Source organism: Amblyraja radiata, chromosome 4 (assembly GCF_010909765.2).
Source record: "Amblyraja radiata isolate CabotCenter1 chromosome 4, sAmbRad1.1.pri, whole genome shotgun sequence".
NCBI lineage: Eukaryota > Metazoa > Chordata > Chondrichthyes > Rajiformes > Rajidae > Amblyraja > Amblyraja radiata.
The window spans coordinates 59,127,508-59,138,988 of record NC_045959.1 but is presented as its reverse complement, the minus strand read 5'-3'; the positions used below and the strand labels follow the sequence as shown (position 1 = coordinate 59,138,988).

At 42.0% G+C, this 11,481-nt stretch overlaps 1 protein-coding gene across 1 annotated transcript in view; it reads right to left on the bottom strand.

The window, feature by feature from the left end:
- impa1 (inositol monophosphatase 1) overlaps positions 1-11,481 on the bottom strand; it is a 30,836-nt gene continuing 19,355 nt past the window's right edge. Inside the window, exons 7-9 of the mRNA XM_033019578.1 lie at positions 10,502-10,610; positions 9,276-9,427; positions 1-535 (exon numbers count right to left, since the gene is read on the bottom strand). Coding sequence (XP_032875469.1) covers positions 420-535; positions 9,276-9,427; positions 10,502-10,610 — 377 coding nt within the window. The 3' untranslated portion in view covers positions 1-419. The remainder of the gene's footprint in view (positions 536-9,275; positions 9,428-10,501; positions 10,611-11,481) is intronic.

Below are 11,481 nucleotides of genomic sequence, written 5' to 3'. Positions count from 1 at the left end.
TTTTCACCTTGCATTAATTTTTATTATTACATAATGTTTGTGTTCATATTGACTCAAGACTACATTTCACATTAATTTTATATACTTATTTCTACACATTAAATATCCAAAAATAAGTGTGTTTTTTTACACCATTCAGCTATTAAAAAAATTCCTGTACAGCAACCGGTAGTTACGGACCAAATTTTGATTATATTACTTCAATCCATCAGTTTCAGCAGGAGTAGTATTTTATATAGTAAAATACTGATAAAATTTATAATATTTAATGATATTTTGATACAAGCACAATTCACATCAGATACTGAACCTGGCCGCATTTTCACTTATTGGGTTCAGATACATTCTGAGTACATATGCAAACAATGAAGATCTATTTAAACTCGATTAATACTCTTGAGAAATACATTTTATTCTCACTATTCCTGATCATCCCTCTGATGTGGGATTATCTGAACTTCTTGTGCAATTCTTTTTGCAATTGCTTTGCTACTTGCAGCGATGACACGGCGCGACATCAGGTCAAATGTGCCTCCTAAAGAAGAAATGAAAGAGTGTTAATGGCAACGGAAGGGATATTCCGATAATTACTTATACTTTACAGCATTATTTCCGTCAACCTTTACACTGTAAAGGAAATAAATATTAGTTTTATAAGCAAGAACAGGCTACAAATCCAATATGAAAATGGTGTAGGATGGAAATGCTCAGCGGGTTAGAGAGCATCTATGGAAAAAGCACAGATGTTACCTGACACACAAAATAGACACAAATTGCTGGAGTGAATTAACAGGTTAGGCAGCATCTCTGGGGTAAAGGAATAGGTGACGTTTTGGGTCGAGACCCTTCGTCAGACTGAGTACTTTTATTTAGTCTTAATTCTACACACAGTGTGTAAACCTATCAGACAATAAATCTCATACCATGTTGATGTACCTGAATTGTCATATTTTGCTGAATTTGTTAAACTAGCAACAACATACAATTGATACCTTCAAGATAAAACATCACCAGACATTGCATACAAACCTTTGCAACACAAATGCCGAGACGAGTCATTTATTAGAAGTAACCTGAAACATGTACAGAGGTTAATTTTTCGAGTGTTTTCACAAGTTATAAGAGTAGAATTATGCCATTTGGCCCATCGAGTCTACCCCGCCATTCAATCATGGCCTCCTAATCCCACGGCTGATTCTGCCTTCTCCCCATAACCATTGACACCTGTTCTAATAAAAAATTTGAACAGGAGACGACAGCATGGAAAGGAATCTCAGAGGGTGGGACTCCAATGCTGAGAACATGGAAGCAAATTGTGGGACAAAGGGACGAGGCTGAACCAGCATCAGAAATATGGAATAGAGGTGATGTTCAATTGAAAGTATTTAGTGAGGACGTTGAAACCATGAAGATATTTAAATACAAAATGCTGGAGTAACTCAGCGGGACAGGCAGCATCTCTGCATAGAAGGAATGGGTGACGAGGGTCTCGATCCGAAACAACACCCATTCCATCTCTCGAGATGCTGCTTGTCCCGCAGTTACTCCAGCATTTTATGTCTATCTTCGGTATAAACCAAAGATCCTATAGCAAGCAAGATAGACCACTCCTGCTAAATGCAATGGGCTGACAGGCAGTATGCAACGGGGCGGAACGTGGGCCTTTTTTTCATCCATTTCAGTAACCCGACCCGACCCGACTCGCAGTGCAATCAACGATGCGGGGCAACAGGTTGTGTTAATAAATTATAATTCTGAAAATGAGAAGATTTTTCCCAAATAACTTTTATTTTTACAAGGATGTTTCCGTAACCGGCTTCCGTCTCCGTACTAAAATCTTTGCTCCGCAATGGGATCTTTGCTGCAGAGACGGAAGCCGGTTACAAAAATAGGGCCGAAAATTACCCATGAATCTGCCCATGACCGTACTACGTCTTTTCCGTCGAGTGATCTATCTTGCTTGCTATAGGATCTTTGGTATAAACCTGCATCTGCAGTTCCTTCCTACTCAAGATATTTAAATATCTCCCCCCTTCCCAGAACGAGACTGACCTCACACCTAGCTCCCGCGCCCCCCCCCCCCCCCCCCCCCCCCACCACCACTTGTACCATTTAAAATGGATAGGCAATTCGCTCATTTTATCCCCGAGCTTAACATTCACAACTCTTTGTCCTCTCGGGCTCATACATGTTTTTTTCAGCACTGGCCTTTGTCCATCACTCTGCCTATCAAATAACCCCCTTGCCTGTGTTTGCCTATTACTGCCCATACTCTGTCCGGCCCCTTTGCTATCCCGGCTTTCTTTCCTGCCCCCCCTATAATCAGTCTAAAGAAGGCTTATGACTCAAAAAATCACCTATCCACGTTCTCCTGGGATGGAGTCAAACCCACTCATTTATTCCAGAAATTTATGTTTATCTAAGATATTTAAACACGTGGATTCGAAATTTAAACTTGAGGTATAGAAGAGCTGGAACAACCATTGCAGAGCGTTTGATGGCACTGGGCCTATATTCGCTGGAGTTTAGAAGAATAAGGGGGAACCTCATTGAAGGTCCCTCATACAGAATAGAGCAGGGCCAATGAATAAATAGGGCATGGAATGGAGTAGAACATGGGAAGCAGGAACTTGGATGAGGTGGTATTTGGTGCGCAAGGCAGACCAACCAAGACAGCCTTGGAATAGACAATTGAAAAGGAAACAAAAAACTACATGGGTTGGAGTGCTGAAATAAAAATATTCAGCAGGTCAGGGAACATCTTTGGAAATAGAAATAGAGTTATGTTTCTGGTTAAAGATTTCATACCCTGGTTGTAAGTTCTGAAGAAAAATCTTCCTATTTTTATCATTTTCTCACCCCTCCCTAGCAAATAATGTTCAGTTTCTCCATAGTTTAACTGTGAGACATTGCAGATTATCAGGTATTGAACATACAGTGCATTCAGAATGTATTCAGACCCCTTCACTTTTTTCACATTTTGTTACCTTACTGCCTTATTCTAAAATGGATTAAACATTTTTTATCATCAATATAAAAAATCATCACCATAATAAATAATGAAAAGAGGTGTTCATCCTGTTTCCATTGATTATCCTTGAGATGTTTCTACAACTTGATTGGAGTCCACCAGTGGTAAATTAAATTGATTGGACATGATTTGGAAAAGCACACACCTGTCTATATAAGGTCCCACAGTTGATAATGCATGTCGGAGTAAAAACCAAGCCATGAAGACGAAGGAATTGTCCGTAGAACACCGAGACAGAATTGTGTCAAGGCACAGATCTGGGAAAACAATTTCTGCAGCATTGCAGGTCCCGAAAAGCACAGTGGCCTCCGTCATTCTTAAATGGAAGAACTTTGGAACCACCTTCATAGAGCTGGCCGCCTGGCCAAACTGAGCAATCGGGGGAGAAGGGCCTTGGTCAGGGAGATGACCAATAACCCGATGGTCACTCTGACAGAGCTCCATAGTTTCTCTGTAGAGATGGGAAAACCTTCCAAAAGGACAACTATATCTGCAGCACTCCACCAATCAGGCCTTTGTGATAGAGTGGCCAGACAGAAGCCAATCCTCAGTAAAAGGCACATGAAAGCCCGCTTGGAGTTTGCCAAAAGGAACCTGAAGTACTCTCAGACCTTGAGAAACAAGATTTTCTGGTCTGATTAAACCAAGATTGAACTTTTTGGCCTGAATGCCAACCAAGCACCACTCATCACCTGGCCAATACCATACCTATGGTGAAGCATGGTGGTGGCAGCATCATGCTGTGGGGATGCTTTTCAGCGGTAGGAACTGGGAGAGTAGTCCGGATTGAGGGAAAGATGAACGGAGCAAAGTACAGAGAGATCCTTGATAAAAACCTGCTCCAGAGCGTTCTGGACCTCATACTGAGGCGGGGGCTCAACTTCCAACAGGACAACGACGCTAAGCACACAGCCAAGACAACGCAGGAGTGGCTTCGTGACAAGTTAGTGAATGTCCTTGAGCGGCACAGCCAGAGCCCGGACTTGAACCTGATCGAACATCTCTAGAGGAACCTGAAAATAGCTTTGCATCGACGCTCCCCATCCAATCTGACAGACCTTGAGAGGATCTGTAGAGAAGAATAGTAAGATTAAACGAGAACTTACCAGTTTGAAGTTTGATCTGTATTTTATGAGGAGTTACAATGAGGGATTACGTGAAGAACCCCGCCAGGACGCATGCGTGTCATTCTTCAAAGCAGCGGTGTGAAATCACAGATAACTGTAATGACTAAACATAGTAAGATTAGAGAAGAGATACCAGTTAAGTATATGATCAAGGGTGGGAGCGGAGGGCACGTAATCCCTCATCGTAACTCCTCATAAAATACAGATCAAACTTCAAACTGGTAAGTTCTCGTTTAATCTTACTATTTTACTTCGGAGTCACGTGAGTGACTACGTGAAGATTTTAAAGCTCTGTGATTTCATGCTGTGGAAACGAGTCCATGCATCACGTCTGCCTTGATGACTGTAGGAGGAATTGTGTTAACATAATTTGGACATGAATTCGACATTGAACTCATAAAATTTATTAACACAAAATTATAACCCCTTTTTATGGGTTTAAATTAATTTACAGAACTTAAAATTGTTTCTGCAAACGTTCCAGGTTTCATTACTGGTTTGTTGTAAAATAATTGGAATGTTTTTTCCCCAGACCATCCTGCTGCCTTGAGGATTTGGTCCATTGGTACATCCAATGTAGTTGCAGCCCTGGTGGAATGAGATTTAAAAATATTAGTATCTACCCCAGCCTGTGTTAGCACCTGTTTCAGCCATCTTGAGATGGTCTGGACCGTCACTCTTTTGTGTGGTTGCTTGTGGCTGACCAAAAGTGCCTTCTCATTGCCTCTTAGGATTTTCGTTTTCTCCATGTATAACGACAGATGTCTTACTATACAGAGACGGTCATCTGTTGGGTATGACCTAAATTGTATATTGAGGCCTGCTGATCCCTGTCTGTTCTGCTTTACTATCTCATAGATATGAAACGTAATATTTTCTGTTGAGGAAGTCATGTTGTCCAGTCTTAGTTTATGCAGTGACTGTACCCTCTGTGCCATGACCAATGCCATTAGCATGACTGTTTTTAATGTCAGTCTGTGTAGGGGCAGAGCTGTTGCTGGAGACCAATTCCTGAGCATCTTCAGGACAATTCTTACATCCCATATTTGGGAGTACCTGGTTCTTGGGGGATTAGTATTAAAAATTCCCCTCATAAGTTTTGTTACCAGTGGGTGAGTCCCAACAGAGTAACGCTCTGTCCCCTGCCATAGGTAAGTCGATAGGGCACTTCTGGCGCAGTTGATGGCAATGTAACTGAGCCCCTCATCATAGTGGAGGCCTGCCAGATATTCCAGAACAGACGGGATGTTCATGTCTCTGTAGGTGATGTTGTTTTTATGGCAGTACATCTCCCACTTCCTGATATAGACCAGATACTGTTTTTTGGTTGACTGTCTTTTGGCCGCCGAGATCATGTTCACTGTTCGGTCCGTCAGTCCCAGTTGTAGTAGGAGGTGTTTTTAAACTCTACAAATTAATACGTTCAAATGTTTATGGCATGGGTGGCTATCCCTTGTTACGGGATGTAGCAATAAATCTGGTCTATGTGGGATGGTGATACATGGTTCTAATACCATGTTCAATACCACTGGGAACCATGGTTGAGTAGGCCAATCGGGTACTACCAAAATACCAGACGCAGAGTCTTGTTGTATTTTCCTTAATACCCGACTGATGAGGCAGAAAGGAGGGAATGCGTAAATAAACAATTTCCCCCCAATGCAGCGAAAATGCATCTGTCGCCGCTGCCCCAGGGTCTGGTTCCCATGAAACATAATTTGATAACTGGTGGTTAAGTCTGGATGCGAATAGATCGATATCTGGTGTTCCATAATTTGCTGTAATATCAGCAAATATTTTTTTTATTCAACATTCGTTTTCATTAAATTTGCGTGACCTGGTGTCTGCCACTAAATTTAGTCTTCCTGGTAGGTAAGTGGCTGATATCCAAATATCTCTCTGGATACACCATTGCCAAATTGTATTAGCCAGATTGTCACATGATGTCGATTTGTTTCCACCCATGTGGTTAATGTATGCTACCACGGTGGTATTGTCTATCTGTAGTCTAACATGCTGGTGATATGACCCAGTACAATATGACTTTAGGCCATGGAATGCACCCTGCATTTCCAGGTAGTTTATGCCCAATGTGCGTAATAATGATGCCTCCTGAGCAGTCCATCTACCTCCACAGCTGGTGATGGTATTGGTGGCTCCCCACCCAAGTGCACTGGCATCAGTTTGTAGTACCATGGAAGGGTTACTGACAATGATTGGATTGGAACAAAGCCAGATGTTATCTATCCACCATTTTAGTTCCATTTTAGCTTTGATTGGTAGTTTCATAGGTCTGTCAAAGTGACCTGCATTAATTTTGAGTGCTTGTATTTTTGCTCTCTGTAAGTTTTGGTAATGTAGAGGTCCAAATTGTGTGGCTGGAAAGGCAGCCACCATTTTGCCAATTACTTTTGCTACCAATCTGATGGATGGTTTACTGATGTCAATGAGGTTATTGCAAGCCTCTATTAAATCTCTAGCCTTTCCCTTAGGCAGAGTCACCGACATGTGAACTGAGTCAATGGTGAACCCCAAATAGTCCATAGTAGTGGAAGGCTTTAGTTTAGATTTAACTGGATGGATAATAAATTCCAGTTTTTCAAATAACTGTTTTGTGGCTGTTACAGTTTGTTTGGCCAATTCCAAAGTTTTGCCCACAATGAGTATGTCATCTAAATATGCCATGACCATGTGTTTACGTTTCCGTAGAAACGCTAGGGCTGGTTTCAACATTTTTGTGAACAGCCTGGGGGCTGATGATAACTCATTTGGCAGTGCTTTATACTGCCAGTGTTGTCCCATCCAGTTGAATTTTAAGTAACATCTGTGGTCACCTCGTATAGGCACTGAATAGTAAGCATCTTTTAAATCGATGCTGGCCATGAAGTAACCTTTGGAAATTAATTGTTTAGCAGTAACAAAGGTTTCCATTTTGAAGTGAATATATTGTACAAATGTATTCAATTTTGTCAGATCTATGATGATGCGACAACCACTATCTTTTTTGTTTTTGGTAAATATATTGGACACGAATTCTAATGGTTCGTGTTGAGTTTTCTCAATTACACCTTTTACGTAAAGCCGCTCCAGTTCAGCTTGCGCTTTTGATTTTTCTTTATCAGAAAGCACGAACATTCGGTTCGGTATATGTTGAACTGGAGGGCTGTACTTGTGTATAAACTCTATTGTATATCCCTGGATACTGCTTAAGATGTAAGTATCGGTTGTTAACATGCTCCATGCATTCAGAAAAGAGTGTAATCTCCCCCCAACCTCCATGCTCCCTGTATTTTGTAGGGAACCAGACCCACCTACCTCCATAGTTACCAGTGGCAGGTTTACTTCTTTTTGTAGGTTCTTCGCTGCTGTTGTTGCGCTGGTGTCTGGATTTTCGGTTTGGTTGGCGTTGGAGGTCCCCGCATCTTCCAAGAAGACCGGCCTGGGCCATGGCCCAAAAAAGACTCATGTTTTGAGTACCGGGACTTCGAGCTTTCACCAGTTCTGCTGGTGGGTGTTTAGGGGTGCTGTCTTTGGCTGTAGTGGGTTTTTGTTGGAGTCCCTTTTATTAGTCCCAGGGTTCTCTCGTTCCTGCACCCCTTGCACACTTGTCTTTCCTTCTGCGGACCCCTCTTCCAGGTCAGCCCAGAACTGACCTGCAGTGCTCCCCTCTGATTAGGTAGAAGCACTGTGCAGCCCTTCAAGAGGTACTGCTGTGGGTTTATCATAGGGCCCACAGTGACCCGACTCCATCTCCCGGAGTCTGTCACATTGGAGCAAATGCTCCATACACCGCTCCATCCGGCTCCAGCGCTCTCGGTCGCTGGCCGCCCGCGGTCGTTCAAAGTCGGACTCCTCTGAGTCCACGACCTTGTTTGTTTTGTGTCTAGCCTTACCGCCCGGCCGCGTGGATCTGGCCGGTGCGGTGGCGACATCGGGCACAGCTGATCCCACTATCGGCGATCCAAGAGCCGCTGGCTGCTGCTGGCTGCCCGCTGCTCCGCGGTCCTCCCTCACCAGCTTTGTCGCAGCCCTTTTCTTCTTTGTTTCCCATTGGTTTCTCCACCTGTAATCAGCATGGGAAAACACAAAAAGACCGCAGCTCTTACCTGCAGGTCCTGGTTTAAATTGTCGCTACGGGGGAACGTCGTTCCACCCCGCCTCCTGCCGTTTTCGACTTGTCAAAAGTCGACAGCCCCATTCTGAATAGTCTCCCGCCCGGCCGTGGTGTTCTGGCCGGCGCGGGACCAAAAGTCGGCACAGCTGATCCCACTTACGGGGCTTGTGCCTTCAGCTGCTGCTGGCTCCCGCAACTTCGCGGTCCTCCCCAGCCAGCTTCACTCGCAGCACTTGTGGACACTATTTTGTCCAGCTTCCCCCCCTGTGTAAAAACAGCGCGGGGACAAAAACTACCGCAGAGTAAATCACTTACCTGCAGGTCGCGGTTTCAAACTTACCGCTGCGGGGGAACGCTCCACCCCGCCTGTCGTTTCGCAAGCGTGAAAGCGATATGACACGCATGCGTCCTGGCGGGGTTCTTCACGTAGTCACTCACGTGACTCCGAAGTAAAATGGGAGAAATACAGGTGTGCCAAGCTTGTAGCGTCATACCCAAGAAGACTTGAGGCTGTAATCGCTGCCAAAGGTGCCTTAACAAAGTACTGAGTAAAGGGTCTGAATACTTATATAAATGTGATATTTCAGTTATTTATTTTTAATTACGTTGCAAAAATATCTAAACACCTGTTTTCGCTTCTTCATTCTGGGGTATTGTGTGTAAATTGGTGGTAAAAAAAAAGAATTTAATCCATTTTAAAATAAAGCTGTAACGTAACAAAATGTGGAAAAAGTGAAAGGGGCTGAATACTTTCTGAATGCACTGTAGTTAGAGTAGACACATTGAGAAAGGTGGCAGGCAGAATAGAGAGTGATGTTGTCAAATAATAACATATTGATTAAGATTGGAGATCCAAAAGATAGTAATTTGGGAATGTGGAGATAATCGCACACAGAAGAATATTCTAAATCCACTCCAGTAAAGACATCATTTTACTAGGAAAATTATGATCTGAAAATACGTTAATAATACTCCATTTACAAAACGTTCCATTCAATGCTACCTGATATATCCAGCACAATGCCGCCAGCCTCTGTGACAATGAGTGCGCCCGCTGCCACATCCCAGCAGTGAATACCCATTTCATAGTAGGCATCTGCACCACCAGTTGCCACCATGCACATGTTTATAGCTGCAGATCCTAGAGCTCGAACTCTGAAACACATTCACAAAATATTTTAAAGCTTGATTTAACGTAAACAGTTTACATACCACTAGCTAAAATTTCTCCAGCGACACTGGCTTTCAATACAGTTCATCACCAAGACCAGTAATTTATTACAGTTCCACATAAAATTGGCAGTAAATCCATCACTGCCCTGCAGCAACAAATGCTGTACGGAATTCAACCGTGAAACACCATCATAAAATTTGCACACTCAATCAGTTGAATGGAAGATTTTTTGGATTCGAGAAAGATATTTTAGTGTATAGATTAATTAATTTTAGTTTTTTTGGTGACATTATTTAAAAAAAATTTCATTGTCAATTAAAAAAAAAACCTTTAGAACTTTGGGAACTTCCAGAAGCATTGAAATACATATGAATGTTGAGAGGGCGTAAAGTTCTGAGTTGTTGAAATTGGGGTTTGCTTTCAAGACTCCATTACATCATGCAAAGGCTTGTTGATCAACAAGATCAAGATCAAGGCCATTAGGCTTTCATAGCCATACAGCATGGAAACAGGCCCTTCGGCCCAACTTGCCCATACTGTCTAACATGTCCCTCTAAACCCACCCTATCCATGTACCTGTCTAAAAGTTTCTTAAACGTTGCGATAGTACCTGCAACCTTTTTTTTAAATCTTCTTTACAGATATATAAATAACTAAGATAAATGTAGAACTGTGAATCTCAGCAGTCAATTGCACTTGGAAAATCCCCTGTTAATGTTTTGCATTCTACTCAGTTCATTTACTGGGAATCAAATGTATAGACCAGCTAACATTCCTCTCAGATACTGAAAGATGGATGTCATGTTCTTATTTTTTCCCTGAAGTATTAATTCTCTCCACTCTATTATCTTTAAACCCATGCACAAACGATTGGATTTGATGCTGGAAAAGCAATTCAAAACAAGAGCCCATTAGTTAGGGCGCGTCTTGAAAAGTGGTACTACTCCTCAAAGCATGTTTTTATCAAGGAAATGATACAGGCTAGCCATTATAAAGAAGTATAATCATAATGAATAGCAAATCCGTTTCCTATTTACCTTGTGAAAGATACCTACCCATGGCTTGGAATAGAAATAAGTTTTTCCATATTTGAAAGTACTGTCTTTACAATTTCCGGCGTGCGATTTGATCCAATCTCAGTTACAATGAGAGCTTTGCTTATATCTATAACATTTAAAGTAATACAATGGCAATGATTAGGATATATAACTGTGGTCATGCATTAATACTAGAAACATATGAGAAGTAAAAAGCACTTCTAGATTACATTTCATTTTCTCAAATTCTGTTTTATTTATTGAATATTTTTCTTTAGGATTGTATGTTTATGACCACAAGCATCCATGACTGGCAAGAGTCAAAAATACTGTCCAAAGCTTGTCCAAGCTGTAACAAATGCCCCTTTATTTCCTCTTTCCATCATTCATGGGCCCAAATATTCCTTGAAGGTGAAATAGTGACGTACTTTTTTAAACTTAGCATAACATTCCTTGCTCACAAAGTGATCTCCTCTACAAGAGGAAACCCAATGTTGAATTGGTTGTAGGTAAACACAAAATGCTTGAGAAACTTAGCGGGTGAGGCAGCATCTATGGAGAGAAGGAATGGGTGACGTTTCGTTGAGCCCCTTCTTCAGACTGATCATTGAATTGGTTGACACTTTGTAGAGCATGCCTGTTTAATTTGCAAGAGTAACCCTGAACTTTGATTTGCCTGGTATTTTAATTCTCCATTCCTTTCACACTATCCTCTTTAGCCCCCTTCACTGTTCCAATGAAACTAAATGCAAGCTCAAAGAGCACTGCCGTAAGAATAATGAATTCATCCAGTTTTGATATTCATCCAGTCAAATTTTCATGTCATGATTTCTGAAGAAAAAGAATAGGTGACATTTTGGGTCGAGTCTGAAGAAGGGTCTCGACCCGAAACGTCGCCTATTCCTTTTCTCCAGAGATGCTGTCTGGCCCACTGAGTTTGACGGCACTGGCGTGGAGTTTAGAAGAATCAGGGGAACTGCATTGAAACGTACCGAATA